Source organism: Spea bombifrons, chromosome 11, assembly GCF_027358695.1.
Source record: "Spea bombifrons isolate aSpeBom1 chromosome 11, aSpeBom1.2.pri, whole genome shotgun sequence".
Taxonomy (NCBI): domain Eukaryota; kingdom Metazoa; phylum Chordata; class Amphibia; order Anura; family Pelobatidae; genus Spea; species Spea bombifrons.
Genome location: NC_071097.1, coordinates 156369 through 174271, shown reverse-complemented (window position 1 = coordinate 174271; position 17903 = coordinate 156369). Strand labels below are relative to the sequence as shown.

At 51.2% G+C, this 17903-nt stretch overlaps 1 protein-coding gene across 1 annotated transcript in view; it reads right to left on the bottom strand.

Moving 5' to 3' along the window:
• Positions 1-424: 424 nt before the first annotated feature.
• The window catches only part of LOC128469217 (uncharacterized), a 33974-nt gene continuing 16495 nt past the window's right edge, over positions 425-17903 (bottom strand). Inside the window, exons 21-28 of the mRNA XM_053451042.1 lie at positions 15599-16497; positions 14898-15000; positions 14072-14657; positions 12660-12827; positions 4773-4850; positions 4383-4509; positions 4159-4266; positions 425-3763 (exon numbers count right to left, since the gene is read on the bottom strand). Coding sequence (XP_053307017.1) covers positions 657-3763; positions 4159-4266; positions 4383-4509; positions 4773-4850; positions 12660-12827; positions 14072-14657; positions 14898-15000; positions 15599-16497 — 5176 coding nt within the window. The 3' untranslated portion in view covers positions 425-656. The remainder of the gene's footprint in view (positions 3764-4158; positions 4267-4382; positions 4510-4772; positions 4851-12659; positions 12828-14071; positions 14658-14897; positions 15001-15598; positions 16498-17903) is intronic.

Below are 17903 nucleotides of genomic sequence, written 5' to 3'. Positions count from 1 at the left end.
GTACAGCAGACATTCCCCAGCACTCTGGAAGACACCTGCACCCGCTGCCCGTTAACTGCCCCTATAAACCTGCCTCCTCCTCAGAACTGCTGCCTCTCGACTACTCTGACCGGTGGCTTTGGGATCCCGATATACATTCTTTTTAAGCCTTTGGACTCTGCGCCGGATCGGCCCCTGCGATGGGGTGTAATCTCTTAAAAGATCTGTTCTCTATATCACCTCCTCAGTCAGTAGCGCATCTCCCTGCTCCTAGGCTCCAGAACAACAAACAAAGCGGGCCCCTCGGTCCCCTTTAACAAACATGTTGCAGTTCTCATATGGTTGATGAAATCAGGGACCGTGAAACATACATGTAACTTTGGCTCCCAGAATAAACCGAGACGATAAACCTGAAATAACCTTTCTACTTATTACATCTCAGCAAAGTTGGCTCTTCTGTCCAAACTGTGGAGACCCCATTATAGCTGTACTGGACCCACGGCAAAGGTTACTACTTTACATGAGAAGAGACCTCCGAGGCTCTGGGAGTTCATGTAACTTTACATCTTCTACGGTGGCCCAACGGAAAGTATCGAGTTCGACTAAATACCCTACAAAAAGTATTAATAGCAGTTTCTACGCTATTGAAACATTCGTCGTATCGGGAGCGGCAGGTTCTACCTTTTGTGAGTTTTTAGATGCTTATCGAAAGCAGACTTGCGGATAAAGTCTTTCCCGCAGGCGTGGCACGTGAGCGGGGGCTTCTTGGCGTGAATTTTCTTGTGCGCTCGCAGATCGGAGTCTTGGGGGAAACACTTTCCGCAATCGGTACACACAGAAGGCTTCCGGTCTACGTGGATGTGCTCGTGTTCTGCAAGGTCGGACTTGTCAGCGAAGCTCTCCCCGCATTCGGGACACAGGAAGGGTTTCTGGTCGACGTGAATCTTCTGATGTAAGTTAAGTTCAGACTTACTGCTGAAACCTTTTTCACAAACGGGGCAGGAGAGCGGTTTCTCCCCCGCGTGAACCGCGCGATGTAGGTCGCAGTCCGCCCGGCTCGTAAAGCATTTCTCACAATCGGGACAAGGAAAGGGTTTGATGTCTGCGTGGGTTTCCTGATGAGCGACAAACTCGGACTTTGAAGTAAAGCATTGGGTACACTGAGAGCAGACAAACGGTTTCTGGTCCACGTGAATCATCTGATGGAGCCTGAGAGTGGAAACGTTAGCGAACCACTTCCCGCACTCCAGACACACGAAGGGCTTGCTGCCTTTGTGAACTTTTTGATGGGCCACGCAGCCGGACTTTTGACTGAAGCGTTTGCCGCATTCGGAACACGCGAAGGGCTTCTCTCCTGTGTGGATCCTCCGATGGGCCACGTACCCCGATTTCTGAGTGAAACATTTCCCACAATCCGAACACGCAAACGGTTTCACCCCCGTGTGGATCCTCTGATGATTTCCGAAACCCGAGATACTGCTGAAGCTCTTGCCGCAGTCGGAGCAGGCGAACGGTTTCTCCCCGGTGTGGATCCTCTGGTGAGCCACATAGCTCGATTTTTGGCTGAAGCATTTCCCGCACTCGGAACATCCGAATGGCTTCTCACCGGTGTGGACCCTCCGGTGGGCCATGTAAATGGACTTCTGCGTAAAGCACTTCCCGCATTCGGAGCAGCCGAAGGGTTTCTCCCCCGTGTGGATTCTCTGATGAGCACTGAGATACGACGAGTTGGCGAAACGCTTTCCACATTCGGTGCACGAGAAGGGCTTCTCTCCCGTGTGGATCCGCCGGTGGGCGATATAACCGCTCTTCTGGGTAAAACGTTTCCCGCATTCAGAACACGAGAACGGCCGCTCACCCGTGTGGATTCTTTGATGCGCCACGAAAACGGATTTCTGGGTGAAACACTTCCCACAGTCGTAGCATTCGAACGGCTTCTCCCCCGTGTGGATCCTCTGATGCGCGATGTAACCCGACTTCTGGGTGAAGCACTTGCCGCAGTCGGGACACTCGTACGGCTTCACCCCTGAGTGGATCCTCTGGTGGTTGATGAAACCGGAGATGCTGCTGAAGCACTTTCCGCACGCCTGACACACAAAGGGTTTCTCCCCCGTGTGAATTCTTCTATGGGCAATAAAGCTGGATTTTTGGCTAAAACATTTCCCACATTCCCCGCACGAAAACGGCTTCTCCCCGGTGTGAGTTCTGTAGTGCGCCACGAAGCCGGACTTCTGCGTGAAACACTTGCCGCAATCCGAACACACAAACGGTTTCTCGCCCGTGTGAGTCCGCTGGTGGGTGATGAAGCCGGAGATGCTGCTGAAGCATTTCCCGCACTGGGAACACGGGAAGGGCTTCTCTCCCGTGTGGATCCTCTGGTGCGCCATGTAACTTGACTTCTGAGTAAAGCACTTCCCGCACTCGGTACACGCGAAGGGTTTCTCTCCGGTGTGAATCCGTTTGTGCGCCATGTATATAGATTTCTGCGTAAAGCACTTCCCGCATTCAGCGCACGGAAAGGGCTTTTCACCCGAGTGGATCCTGAGATGGGCGTTCAGGTACGAAGGGTTGGCGAAACGTTTCCCGCACTCGGAACACGAAAAGGGCTTCTCTCCCGTGTGCGTCCGCTGATGGGCGATATACACGGACTTCTGGGTGAAGCGCTTCCCGCAGTCAGAGCACTGGAACGGCTTCTCCCCTGTGTGGATCCGCCGGTGAGCGACGTACACGGACTTCTGGGTGAAGCGCTTCCCGCAATCAGAACACGCGAAAGGCTTCTCCCCAGTGTGAATTCTCCGATGCGCCACGTACCCCGACTTCTGTGTGAAACGCTTCCCGCAATCGGCACAGGAGAACGGCTTGACGCCCGTGTGGATCTTCTGATGCGTGAGAAAGCCGGAGATGCTGCCAAAACGCTTCCCGCACACGGGACATACAAACGGCTTCTCCCCCGTGTGGACCCGCTGGTGCGTGATGAAACTTGCCTTCTGGCTGAAACGCTTTCCGCACTCAGAACATACAAACGGCTTCTCCCCCGTGTGGATCCTTCTGTGCGCGATGTACCCCGATTTCTGGGTGAAGCGCTTGCCGCACTCGGAACAGGCGTACGGCTTCTCCCCCGTGTGGATCCTGTGATGGTTAATAAAACCCGATATACTGCTGAAGCGTTTCCCGCATTCGTAACACGCAAAGGGCTTCTCCCCCGTGTGGATTCTTCCGTGTGCTATGTAGCTTGACTTCTGGCTGAAGCGTTTGCCGCACTCGGAACACGCGAACGGTTTCTCGCCCGTGTGGATCCTCTGATGGGCGTCGTAACCCGATTTCTGGGTAAAGGACTTCCCGCAGTCAGGACACTTGAACGGCCTGTAGCCCGTGTGGATCCGCCGATGCACGAAAAGGTTGGAGTTGCTGGCAAAGCCTTTGCCGCAATCGAAACACGTGAACGGCTTCTTGCCCGAGTGGACCTTTTGATGTCGGACCAGTTCTGAGCGGTAAGGAAACTGCTTTCCGCACTCGGCGCAGGGGAACGCGCTGCCTTCGCTAAGACCCTTAATCTGGGCTTCGGGGTCTCGCTTCAGCGCAAACATAAGGGATTGGGAGAATTTCTGCTCCTCGCGCGGGTCCTCGCTCTTTATGTTCACAGCTTCCTGCGGGCTCTCGCTCGGAACGTTAACTATGACGTCATCCGCTCTCTGACAACTTTGGGCGAGAGTCAAGAGGCCGAGGTCTTCCAGCAGCCATGCTGTTGAGCTCATTGGGATGGAGTCTCGGCCAAATGGTTCCTCTGCAGGGAAAAACAACAAAACTTCCTTCATTTCCATCCACACAAGGGAGAGAAGCATTTGCCCCGGAGTATGTATGTTTAATCACATATTAACCCTGACATTAGAGACAGTTACACCATGCGGTGGCATATAGCAGGGCCAATCACAGGACACGCAGCACAGTCCATGATTATATGGTCCACAGAAGCTCTGAGGTCACGGCTGCTTCCACCTTTGCAACGGGAAGGAAAAAATGGCGGCTGTCCATGCCATGAGCTACCAGAGGGGTTGGCAGGACCTCATGACCTGCCTGGACATAATATTTTAAAGATATGACCTCATTTGGACGGTGATCATGATGTCATCCCCGCTCCAGTCTCCCATTGTTTCATCCTCTGTACTCTTTGTTACTAACCTGTGAGAGTCACTACGGGCCCCGCTCTCTCGTCAGGCTGACGCGGCACGAAGGGCTCTCCCCCGCTCTCTATCACAGACACGACAGGAGGCGTCAGCTGGATCTTTCCTGTGGAAATCGAGAATCACGTAAAGAAGGCTTCCCGGTGTAACCCAATGTACTGCGCCGCGGAATATGATGGCACTATATAAAACGGGGTGGCCCCGCCAGTGGGAGATCCTCACCCAGAGAGCTGAGGGTCCGGAAATTCTCCATCATCACCTCCCTGTAAAGCTCCTTCTCTTCTCCCGTTAGACATCGCCACTCCTCCTCAGAGAAGTAAACGGCAACCTCCTCGAACTCGCACGACTCCTGGAGGAACACTGCAAATATTACCCCAGGACACACCCCTTGGGGCAGAATGACACGGGCTCCATATTATACTACTAGACCATTGGGAATAGATGGATAGTGCTGGGGGAGGGGTAAATCTGTCACGTCTTTTTACCCCAGTGATTAAAGAACCCCTCGTCACTCTGCATTCAGTAACATGCGCTGGAGGGGGCTTTAAGACATTTGGGCCCCTCCAGCAACCTTTACCCCACTCGTAGACCGCCTCTTCACACACGTCCTACCCGTCCATTCAGCTGGTAGATCATCTCCAAGACGGGATCCAGGACCCCAACGACGTCTTCTGCTCTCTCCTCTTTCATCTTCCAATGGTCCCACCAGTGGGGAGCACTCCAGTGGAGATGGCAGCTCCAGCCGCGCGGGGGTTGGTGTGTGTGTTAATATGACAGGGCAGTCCGAGACCGGCCCAGGAAGACAAATTCCTATAATACAAAACCCAGCAGGAGTTAGGAGTGGAGACACCATCGTCTGCTAAGGCGGAGTCTCTGGCCCAATGTGCAGCGCAGGGGCAATTTCTGGGGGTAATAGAGAGAACGGGAGAAGATCAGATGCCCGGCAATACAGGGCAATTCGTAGCGTAGGCTCTGTCGTGTTGTGTAGTTATGGGGATGTCTGTAAAGAGTGTGGTGTTGTGTAGTTATGGGGATGTCTGTAGAGAGTGTGGTGTTGTATAGTTATGGAGATATCTTTAGAGAGTGTGGTGTTGTGTAGTTATGAGGATGTGTGTAGAGAGTGTGGTGTTGTGTAGTTATGGGGATGTCTGTAGAGAGTGTGGTGTTGTGTAGTTATGGGGATGTCTGTAGAGAGTGTGGTGTTGTGTAGTTATGAGGATGTGTGTAGAGAGTGTTGTGTTGTGTAGTTATGGAGATATCTGTAGAGAGTGTCGTGATGTGTAGTTATGGAGATATCTGTAGAGAGTGTCGTGTTGTGTAGTTATGGGGATGTCTGTAGAGAGTGTGGTGTTGTGTAGTTATGGAGATATCTGTAGAGAGTGTGGTGTTGTGTAGTTATGGAGATGTCTGTAGAGAGTGTCGTGTTGTGTAGTTATGGAGATATCTGTAGAGAATGTGGTGTTGTATAGTTATGGGGATGTCTGTAAAGAGTGTGGTGTTGTGTAGTTATGGAGATGTCTGTAGAGAGTGTCGTGTTGTGTAGTTATGGAGATATCTGTAGAGAGTGTGGTGTTGTATAGTTATGGGGATATCTGTAGAGAGTGTTGTGTTGTGTAGTTATGGGGATGTCTGTAGAGAGTGTGGTGTTGTATAGTTATGGGGATGTGTGTAGAGAGTGTGGTGTTGTGTAGTTATGGGGATGTCTGTAGAGAGTGTGGTGTTGTGTAGTTATGGAGATATCTGTAGAGAGTGTTGTGTTGTATAGTTATGGGGATGTGTGTAGAGTGTGGTGTTGTATAGTTATGGGGATGTCTGTAGGGAGTGTCGTGTTGTATAGTTACGGAGATATCTGTAGAGAGTGTGGTGTTGTGTAGTTATGGGGATGTCTGTAGAGAGTGTGGTGTTGTGTAGTTATGGAGATGTGTGTAGAGAGTGTCGTGTTGTATAGTTATGGGGATGTCTGTAGAGAGTGTGGTGTTGTGTAGTTATGGGGATGTCTGTAGAGAGTGTGGTGTTGTGTAGTTATGGGGATGTCTGTAGAGAATGTTGTGTTGTGTAGTTATGGAGATATCTGTAGAGAGTGTCGTGTTGTGTGGTTATGGAGATGTCTGTAGAGAGTGTTGTGTTGTGTAGTTATGGAGATGTCTGTAGAGAGTGTCGTGTTGTGTAGTTATGGGGATGTCTGTAGAGAGTCTTGTGTAGTTATGGGGGTGTCTGTAGAAAGTGTTGTGTTGTGTAGTAATGGAGATGTCTGTAGAGAGTGTCGTGTTGTGTAGTTATGGAGATGTCTGTAGAGAGTGTCGTGTTGTGTAGTTATGGGGATGTCTGTAGAGAGTGTTGTGTAGTTATGGGGGTGTCTGTAGAAAGTGTTGTGTTGTGTAGTAATGGAGATGTCTGTAGAGAGTGTCGTGTTGTGTAGTTATGGAGATATCTGTAGAGAGTGTCGTGTTGTGTAGTTATGGAGATGTCTGTAGAGAGTGTCGTGTTGTGTAGTTATGGAGATGTCTGTAGAGAGTGTTGTGTTGTGTAGTAATGGAGATGTCTGTAGAGAGTGTGGTGTTGTGTAGTTATGGAGATATCTGTAGAGAGTGTTGTGTTGTGTAGTTATGGAGATATCTGTAGAGAGTGTCGTGTTGTGTAGTTATGGAGATGTCTGTAGAGAGTGTCGTGTTGTGTAGTTATGGAGATGTCTGTAGAGAGTGTTGTGTTGTGTAGTTATGGAGATGTCTGTAGAGAGTGTCGTGTTGTGTAGTTATGGAGATGTCTGTAGAGAGTGTTGTGTTGTGTAGTAATGGAGATGTCCGTAGAGAGTGTGGTGTTGTGTAGTTATGAGGATGTCTGTAGAGAATGTCGTGTTGTGTAGTTATGGGGATGTATGTAGAGAGTGTTGTGTTGTGTAGTTATGGAGATGTCTGTAGAGAGTGCTGTGTTGTGTAGTTATGTAGATGTGTGTAGAGAGTGTGGTGTTGTGTAGGTATGGGGATGTCTGTAGAGAGTGTCGTGTTGTGTAGTTATGGAGATGTCTGTAGAGAGTGTCGTGTTGTGTAGTTATGGAGATGTCTGTAGAGAGTGTGGTGTTGTGTAGTTATGGGGATGTCTGTAGAGAGTGTTGTGTTTTGTAGTTATGGAGATGTGTGTAGAGAGTGCTGTGTTGTGTAGTTATGTAGATGTGTGTAGAGAGTGTGGTGTTGTGTAGGTATGGGGATGTCTGTAGAGAGTGTCGTGTTGTGTAGTTATGGAGATGTCTGTAGAGAGTGTCGTGTTGTGTAGTTATGGAGATGTCTGTAGAGAGTGTCGTGTTGTATAGTTATGGAGATGTCTGTAGAGAGTGTGGTGTTGTGTAGTTATGGGGATGTCTGTAGAGAGTGTTGTGTTGTGTAGTTATGGAGATGTCTGTAGAGAGTGTGGTGTTGTGTAGTTATGGAGATGTCTGTAGAGAGTGTGGTGTTGTGTAGCTATGGAGATGTCCGTAGAGAGTGTGGTGTTGTGTAGTTATGGAGATGTCTGTAGAGAGTGTTGTGTTGTGTAGTTATGGAGATGTCTGTAGAGAGTGTGGTGTTGTATAGTTATGGGGATGTCTGTACAGAGTGCCGTGTTGTGTAGTTATGGGGATATCTGTAGAGAGTGTGGTGTTCTGTAGTTATGGAGATGTGTGTAGAGAGTGTGGTGTTGTGTAGTTATGGAGATGTCTGTAGAGAGTGTGGTGTTGTGTAGTTATGGAGATGTCTGTAGAGAGTGTGGTGTTGTGTAGTTATGGAGATGTCTGTAGAGAGTGTTGTGTTGTGTAGTTATGGAGATGTCTGTAGAGAGTGTGGTGTTGTGTAGTTATGGGGATATCTGTAGAGAGTGTCGTGTTGTGTAGTTATGGGGATGTCTGTAGAGAGTGTGGTGTTGTGTAGTTATGGAGATGTCTGTAGAGAGTGTCGTGTTGTGTAGTTATGGAGATGTCTGTAGAGAGTGTTGTGTTGTGTAGTTATGGAGATGTCTGTAGAGAGTGTGGTGTTGTGTAGTTATGGGGATATCTGTAGAGAGTGTCGTGTTGTGTAGTTATGGGGATGTCTGTAGAGAGTGTGGTGTTGTGTAGTTATGGAGATGTCTGTAGAGAGTGTGGTGTTGTGTAGTTATGGAGATGTCTGTAGAGAGTGTCGTGTTGTGTAGTTATGGAGATGTCTGTAGAGAGTGTTGTGTTGTGTAGTTATGGAGATGTCTGTAGAGAGTGTGGTGTTGTGTAGTTATGGGGATATCTGTAGAGAGTGTTGTGTTGTGTAGTTATGGAGATGTCTGTAGAGAGTGTGGTGTTGTGTAGTTATGGGGATATCTGTAGAGAGTGTCGTGTTGTGTAGTTATGGAGATGTCTGTAGAGAGTGTTGTGTTGTGTAGTTATGGAGATGTCTGTAGAGAGTGTGGTGTTGTGTAGTTATGGGGATATCTGTAGAGAGTGTCGTGTTGTGTAGTTATGGGGATGTCTGTAGAGAGTGTGGTGTTGTGTAGTTATGGAGATGTGTGTAGAGAGTGTGGTGTTGTGTAGTTATGGAGATGTCTGTAGAGAGTGTGGTGTTGTGTAGTTATGGAGATGTCTGTAGAGAGTGTCGTGTTGTGTAGTTATGGAGATGTCTGTAGAGAGTGTGGTGTTGTGTAGTTATGGGGATATCTGTAGAGAGTGTCGTGTTGTGTAGTTATGGGGATGTCTGTAGAGAGTGTGGTGTTGTGTAGTTATGGAGATGTCTGTAGAGAGTGTGGTGTTGTGTAGTTATGGAGATGTCTGTAGAGAGTGTCGTGTTGTGTAGTTATGGAGATGTCTGTAGAGAGTGTTGTGTAGTTATGGAGATAAATTTATTGTGTTAATACCCATGCTGGGGCAGTACAGCACTCTGCAGGAGGAGGGGGGGTCTGCCACTGAGGGGGTATCAAAGTCCTGGTAGGGGTTAATGTTTGGGCTGGGGGCACTGGGCAGGGTATTTGCCCCCCATGGGGTATCAGAATATTGGTAGGGGTCAATATCTGGGCTGGGGGCACTGGGCAGGGTATTTGCCCCCCATTGGGTATCAGAATACTGGTAGGGGCTAATGTTTGGGCTGCGGGCACTGGACAGGGTATTTGCCCCCATGGGGTATCAGAATACTGGTAGGGGTTAATATCTGGGCTGGGGGCACTGGGCAGGGTATTTGGGCCCCCTATGGAGCAGCCCAGGCAGTAAGTGCCCCACACCCATACATACCCGGCCGTCTGCTCCTAGATGCCCGGCTCCGCCTCCACTACCCCTGCCCTCACTGTCACAAAGAGCCAGATTCACGTCAAAGGGCCGAGCCGGGGTGGGAGTGGGGGGTCACGGGAGGTGTAGTCCTTCCTGCCGCGCATGCGCACCCGCGCTTTCAACGGCTCCGCGCGCAGACTAACGCTTGCGTTACCATGGAGATGGATCAGCGCCAATATATATATAGAGAGGGTCGTAAGGGTAGCAAGGAGAAAGTATGCGGCGGCCATGATTACTGTGGGCAAAACAGCTCTCGTCTCCTTACGAAGTAAGGGCAGAGCCCTGGAAATAAATGAAACTCATATAGAGAGGCATTAATGTACTGGGAGTATACGGGAACCCAGTGTGTAGATCTACCGGGAGTATACAGGAACCCAGTGTGTAGATCTACCGGGAGTATACAGGAACCCAGTGTGTAGCTCTACCGGGAGTATACGGGAACCCATTGTGTAGCTCTACCGGGAGTATACGGGAACCCAGTGTGTGGATCTACCGGGAGTATACCAGAACCCAGTGTGTAGATCTACCGGGAGTATACCGGAACCCAGTGTGTAGCTCTACCGGGAGTATACGGGAACCCAGTGTGTGGATCTACCGGGAGTATACGGGAACCCAGTGTGTAGATCTACCGGGAGTATACCGGAACCCAGTGTGTGGATCTACCGGGAGTATACCGGAACCCAGTGTGTAGCTCTACCGGGAGTATACGGGAACCCAGTGTGTGGATCTACCGGGAGTATACGGGAACCCAGTGTGTGGATCTACCGGGAGTATACGGGAACCCAGTGTGTAGATCTACCGGGAGTATACCGGAACCCAGTGTGTGGATCTGCCGGGAGTATACCGGAACTCAGTGTGTGGATCTACCGGGAGTATACCGGAACTCAGTGTGTGGATCTACCGGGAGTATACCGGAACCCAGTGTGTAGATCTACCGGGAGTATACCGGGACCCAGTGTGTAGATCTACCGGGAGTATACCGGAACCCAGTGTGTGGATCTACCGGGACTATACCAGGACCCAGTGTGTGGGTCTACCGGGAGTATACCGGAACCCAGTGTGTGGATCTAGCGGGAGTATACGGGAACCCAGTGTGTAGATCTACCGGGAGTATACCGGAACCCAGTGTGTGGATCTGCCGGGACTATACCGGAACCCAGTGTGTGGATCTACCGGGAGTATACCGGGACCCAGTGTGTGGATCTACCGGGAGTATACCGGGACCCAGTGTGTGGATCTACCGGGAGTATACCGGCACCCAGTGTGTGGATCTACCGGGAGTATACCGGGACCCAGTGTGTGGATCTACCGGGAGTATACCAGAACCCACTGTGTGGATCTACCGGGAGTATACCGGGACCCAGTGTGTGGATCTACCGGGAGTATACCGGGACCCAGTGTGTGGATCTACCGGGAGTATACCGGGACCCAGTGTGTGGATCTACCGGGACCCAGTCTGTGGATCTACCGGGAGTATACCAGAACCCACTGTGTGGATCTACCGGGAGTATACCGGGACCCAATGTGTGGATCTACCGAGAGTATACCGGAACCCAGTGTGTGGATCTACCGGGAGTATACCCGGACCCAGTGTGTGGATCTACCGGGAGTATACCGGAACCCAGTGTGTGGATCTACCGGGAGTATACCGGAACCCAGTGTGTGGATCTAGCGGGAGTATACCGGGACCCAGTGTGTGGATCTAGCGGGAGTATACCGGGACCCAGTGTGTAGATCTACCGGGAGTATACCGGGACCCAGTGTGTGGATCTACCGGGAGTATACCGGGACCCAGTGTGTGGATCTACCGGGAGTATACCGGGACCCAGTGTGTGGATCTAAGGGGAATATACCGGAACCCAGTGTGTGGATCTACCGGGAGTATACCGGGACCCAGTGTGTGGATCTACCGGGAGTATACCGGAACCCAGTGTGTAGATCTACCGGGAGTATACCGGAACCCAGTGTGTAGATCTACAGGGAGTATACCGGAACCCAGTGTGTGGATCTACCGGGAGTATACCGGGACCCAGTGTGTGGATCTACCGGGAGTATACCGGAACCCAGTGTGTGGATCTACCGGGAGTATACACTGTATATATGCGTGTTAGTATATAGTGTCGGCATGAGTGTGTGTGTTAGTATATATTGTTAGAGTGAGTGTGTGTGTTATATAGTGTGTGTGTGTTAGTATATAGTGTGTGTGTGTGTGTGTGTTAGTATAGTGTGTGTGTTAGTATATAGTGTGTGTGTGTTAGTATATAGTGTTTGTGTGTTATTATATAGTGTGAGTGTGTGTGTTAGTATATAGTGTGTGTGTGTGTTAGTATATAGTGTGTGTTATTATATAGTGTGTGTGTGTGTGTGTTAGTATATAGTGTTAGTATATAGTGTGAGTGTGTGTGTTAGTATATAGTGTTAGAGTGAGTGTGTGTGTTAGTGTATAGTGTGTGTGTGTGTGTGTGTGTGTGTTAGTGTATAGTGTGTGTGTGTTAGTGTATAGTGTGTGTGTGTGTGTGTTAGTATATAGTGTGTGTTAGTATATAGTGTTGGTCACTAAAGGCTGCCCTGGGGGTATTTGGTGACTTCTCTGTGGGGTATTATATCATTAACAGTGGCTGCCCCAGGGGTATTACCTACCTCCAATAGCCCAACTCTGCATCCACTACACCCCCTGGAAAGGTGAGGAAAAGAGCCAATGGTCAGAGGAGATACAGTCACGTGGGGAGGGGAAGACTTGGTTACCATAGAGACGAAAAGCTAAGTGACTGCTTTAAAGGGCGGCGGCCATCTTTGTTTTGGGCTCATAAACCCCCTCGGTGTAGATAGATGGGGTAAACACATTAATTCGGGGTCACTATCCGCTGCAACTCTCGACTACAACTCCCATCAGCCTCCTCATCTCCATTCCTATAGAGACAGTTCCTGAAAAATAACGCCATCGCGTGGAACGCACAACCAGGAAGTGCCGTGAGACGCAAAGGCCATCTTCCGCCTCCTAAGCTTCCTGTTTAAAAAAAAAACAAAAAACAGTACAGTGGCCGGTGGGGTATTTGGGGCAAGCTGGACCTGGTCTGATTCTTATGGTTGGGGTTATGGGGCAGGGAGGGCACGGTGTGGGGCAATTATTATGAACTGCCCTGGCTCCTGAGGTAGGTAACCTTAGCAGGCAAAGCAATGGGGGCAACTCTCAGCACCCTCAGCAGGTTTAGTCAGGGCCATTAGCCTGTGATTTGTCTCGTTACAGAGCGACGACTTAAAGCTCCCTTCCCGCCGACCATGAAGCGATCCGGAGACGCGATGGGCGAGAGAGTCCTGGAGCTCGCCCTGCAGATCGTCTCGCTGCTGAGCGGAGAGGTGAGGGCTCCGTCCGCCCGCATTACACCTACGTCCGCATGAGTGATCCTTATCCGCTTCTCCCGACATACAGGATTATATGATCGTCAGGAAGCCCGGTGACCCCATCCCCCGTGTGTCAGACGGACCCCCCAGGACCCGGAGCCCCAGCCCGGTGCCTCCGCCTCACTCGCTGACCCACGAGAGGAACCGCGAGCAGAAGATCCTGGAACTGACCAACAAGATGATGTCCCTGCTGACTGGAGAGGTGAGCGCTGCTGGGAACGGGACGTTATACAGTAACACCGAGACGTGTGTCTGGATGGTGACGGCTCATTGTGTGTCTCAGGTTCCTGTAAGGTGTGATGATGTCACCGTCTATTTCTCCATGGAGGAGTGGGAGTATTTAGAAGGACACAAGGAGCTTTACAGAGACGTGATGATGGAGACCCGCGGCTCTCCGGGTAAGAGGAGGTCACGTAGTATCAACATCCACCTCACCCCAATGTATATATATGATTATCTCGGGACGATGACATGATTTGTCTGCATGTTTTTGGAGCAGTTGGGTTAGGTGTCGGGCAGCAGGTGGAAATAAGTTTAATAACGGTGGGCTTTATCTTCAGCAGATTGCGCGGCTGAAGAGAAGAGTAACGACAGCGGCCACCGAGCGGCAAAACGCCCAAGGAAACAAAAGCGCAGGAAGAGACGAGGCAAGAAGGCGACAAAGACAACAGAGATCCTGCCCAGAGACCGTGACCCGAGCAGGGGCGTCAGTACATCCCCCGAACACCCTCAGCCGGAAGATACGCGCTCCACGATTAAGGAGGAACCGGCGTTCTGTAAGGAAGAGACCCTCCGAGACACAGATGAGAAGCCTCCTCGGACGGTCTACACATCAGCGCGCGTCAAGGAGGAAGCACCTCCACGGGAAGACGTTTATGCCCACCGAGAGCGGACGTGGACGGCGGTCCCGTCACACCGTCTCACCGAGTCGCGCTGGCTCGCTGGGCAGGACCTCCCTGACGCGTATACGTCTCCCGGCTACGTGTACAGCGCTCTGAGGGAGGAGATGGGTCTCTACGATGGCGGGAATCTCTTTGAGATGCATACCCCAGCAGGACACTCTTCTGCTCTGATGGCCGAGGACTCTTGGGAAGAGAGGGGTCCTCAGTCAGTGCACCCGGTTGCTCGCATTAAGGGGGGGCGTATGGATGTCTCTACCCCCGTAAGACTCACGCCGACAGGGCGCACGTCTCCTCGAGTAAAGGAGGAAGCTTTGTCTCCCGTAGATTCGGAGCGCTCTACGCCCATGGCTTACTTCAGGGGCTATCACAGAATGAACAGCGCTCTGCAGAAGAGAGCCAAGACGTTCCTGTCTGCGAAGGGGCAGGATCACCCCAGAAGGGGCAGTAGGTCGGCCGGCCCTCAGGAGATACCCCGGCCGGCGGACAGGACGTATAAGTGCCCGGCGTGCGAGAAGCGCTTCACGAGCAGCTCGGGGCTGGACAAGCATCAGACCGTCCACGGGGGGAAGAAGTTCTCGTGCCCAGCGTGCGCAAAGCTCTTCTTCTACAAGTCGAGCCTGGCCATCCACCAGCGGCTCCACACGGGGGAGAAGCTCTTCGCGTGTCCCGTGTGCGGCAAGTGCTTCACCAACAACTCCAACCTGGTCGTCCACCAGCGCATCCACACCGGCGAGAAGCCCTACTCCTGCCCCGAGTGCGGCAAGCGCTTTGGCCACAAGGGCCACCTCAACCGGCACGCCAGGATCCACGCTGGCGAGAGGCGCTATCTCCACGACGACGGCGGCCTGATGAGTGACTGGAGGCCGCGCAACGCGGGCTGCTGGTCTCAAAAGCTCCAGGATGTTAACCCTTTCTGCTCGGCCGACAGGAGCCTCTAACCTTGAGAAAGGACACGTCAGATTAAATCGGGGAGGAAAAAAAAAAAAAAAACTCTTTTTCCAGCTAATTTATTGAAATGTACGACCGTATCATTTTATATATTAAATGATGTCATCCGTTTTATTTCTACCCATTTTAATGGCTGATTTATTTGATAACACTAATAACAACATTTGATTTATTAATAATAGCAGTAATAATAATTAAGTTAACCCTATTAGCCTATAGCCGCACAGGTACGTCCTGAGGAGTTGTAGGAAGATCACTGATACGGGGTCCCGGGAAGTCCAGGGGAACCATTGCCATCCGGTAGACGTCGCCGACGACACCCAATGGAGGGTCGCTGTAGGACAAATTCCGTGAACAATACGGTGAGCCCAGTGATGTCACTATGACATCACTGCCATAGATAAGATGTATCTCGAAATGATCTCCATCCGTATGTAACAGTACTCAAAACAATAATAACCCCCCCTTCTGTTTACTGCCCCCAAGCCGGAACTATTAACATACTGCCCTATCGGGTGCTGTGTGGGGGACCGATGTGGCCTCTGTCTCTAACCCGTGGATGTTGGGAACATAAATCAGGGCGTCGATCAGCAGCAGTCCGGGGCGAGAAATTCTCAGAAAATTGCAAAAAAGAAACATATTATTAATTTAGTTTTTTTTTTTTTACACACCCGCGCTCACAATGATTGTTTCTGTGCGTTTCTATGGTTTCAAATAAAAGCCGTATTTGTTTGTCAGAAGAAGGAAGTGTAATTTGTGCGGGTTCATCCAACACAGAAATGGGGGAAATATCTGAATTTAACCCAATAATGGTAAAAATAGCAAAAAAAAAAGAACCACAAGCCTCACGAGCCCGTTTCCCAGTAGACCCCACCCACAGTGCCCCTCCCCGTTGACGCTCCTCGTGGGTGGCGCCCATGAAGTGTCTCGTTACTCTGTCTCTTCTTCTTCATCCTTGTGAATCTTCTGATGCCGCTGGAGGCTCGAGCTGCAGGAATAGCTCTTTGTGCACCTCAGACACGGGAAGAGCTTCTCTCCGCGGTGGACGCTCTCGTGCTTCGCAAGATCCGACTTGTGGGCAAATTTCTTCTCGCACGTGGAGCAGGCGAACGGCTTCTCCTGCGTGTGGATCCTCTGGTGAACGACCAGGTTAGACATGTGTATGAAGCACTTCCCGCAGACCGCGCATGCATACTGAGTCCTCCCCCTGTGAGCGCTTCGATGTATGGCCAGCTCGGCCTTGGCAGCGAAGCGGTGGCCGCAGTCCCGGCAGCGGTAGGTCCTCACGGCGGCGTGGCTCTTCTGGTGCCGGGCGAGGTGGGCGCTCTGTTTGTAGGACTTGCCGCAGTCGGCGCAGGCGTACGGTCTCTCGCCGGTGTGGACCCGCTGGTGTCGGAGGAGGTTAGAGTATCTGTCGAAGAACCTCCCGCATTCGGTGCAGATGAAGGACCTCTCTTCACGGTGGGACCTCTGATGCTGCTCAAGATCGGACTTGCAGAAGAAGGCCTGGCCGCACTCCTGGCAGTCCCAGAGTTGGTTTCCAGCTGTGTGGCTGTAGGAAAAACATTCAAAATGGCCACCATAACCATAGGATCCCCCCATGGATTTCTCCGCAACCTCGTGGCAGCTCGGTGGCAGCTCTGCGCTGTCCTCAATAGTCTCCTCCTTAATACAAACGGTCGAGTACTCGATCACACACTCGTCTTGGCCGGTACACGCCACGGGGTCTGGGGCATCTTCATCCTCCACCTTTACGGTCACTGACTCTTCCAGATGGTGGGGGGTAATGCTGGCACTTTCCATCCTGCCCCAGGTGGGGTAAGTACTCGGCCTATCGGATTACTGCCTGATGAGGGGTATTTCTTCTCAGGAAGGCATCTGTTGGAACAGGAAATTTGGGGATTTCTCAGACTCTTTAGCCAAGAAATAGTTAATTAATTCCTCCCCAGCCCCGGCTGAGACTTACATGACCCCAGCAAGCCCTTAATGTATTACAGGCTTTTACCCCCTCATACCCCAATATTACACGCTTTTACCCCTCATACCCCAATATAACAGGCTTTTACCCCCTCATACCCCAATATAACAGGCTTTTACCCCCTCATACCCCAATATTACAGGCTTTTACCCCCTCATACCCCAATATTACAGGCTTTTACCCCCTCATACCCCAATATTACAGGCTTTTACCCCCTCATACCCCAGTATAACAGGGTTTTACCCCCTCATACCCCAGCATTCCAGGACTTCACCCCCCTCATACCCCGCTATAACAGTGTTTTACCCCCTCATATCCCGCTATAACAGGGTTTCCCCCATCATACCCCAGTGTATCAGGGCTTAACCCTCTCATACCCCAGTATAACAGGGTTTTACCCCCTCATACCCCAGCCTACCAGGACTTCACCCCCCTCATACCCCGCTATAACAGGGTTTTACCCCCTCATACCCCGCTATAACAGGGTTTCCCCCATCATACCCCAGTGTATCAGGGCTTAACCCTCTCATACCCCAGCATTCCAGGCTTTTACCCCCCGTATAGCACACTGGATGGTGGGATTTAGAGGAATAGAGGGCATTCAGACTACAGCTCCTATCACCCTCAGCCCCACCTGGAGATTGTGAGGTGATGTCCCTGCACCCCGGGCACAGCCCTGGGCCCTCAACGACACAGTCAGCTCCCCTCTGGCGTCATTCACAGTCCCATGACGTCACTAGCGCAGTACGAACACTCCATTATCATAAATACGGGTCTGCAGCACGTCAGGCTCCTCCTCTCATCAGTCCTAAATCCCGCCCCCTAAACGGCACTCTACGACGTTAACTCGTCTCACAGTCGCAGGCCATTTGCCCTCCTCCAATATGGCGCCGTGCAGTCTGCTTTGTCCCGTGAGGTCACATCCGCCTCCGACGGCATTACTGACAGTCTGACTGGCAGAAGTCAATGACCTCACAGTATCTGCATCATTGGGTGTAACTGACTGACTTCTGCTTTCTACATTTTCACTTACAGAGTCTGTAGCGCAGTACAATGGACCCTCACTCCCCCCCAGAGCTTAAAGTCTAGAGGGGCCGGGGTGCTGAACGCTGGCTGTTAATTATTAACCCCTTTATTATAGGCGACAGGTGGTATGGTCCAGACACCTGGTGCGTGCGTGGGGGGTAATAGTGATTGCCCTCTATCAGGGTCCGGGGCACGGAACGGTCAGGCTGCGGCGCATGCTGCTTAGGGCTGGG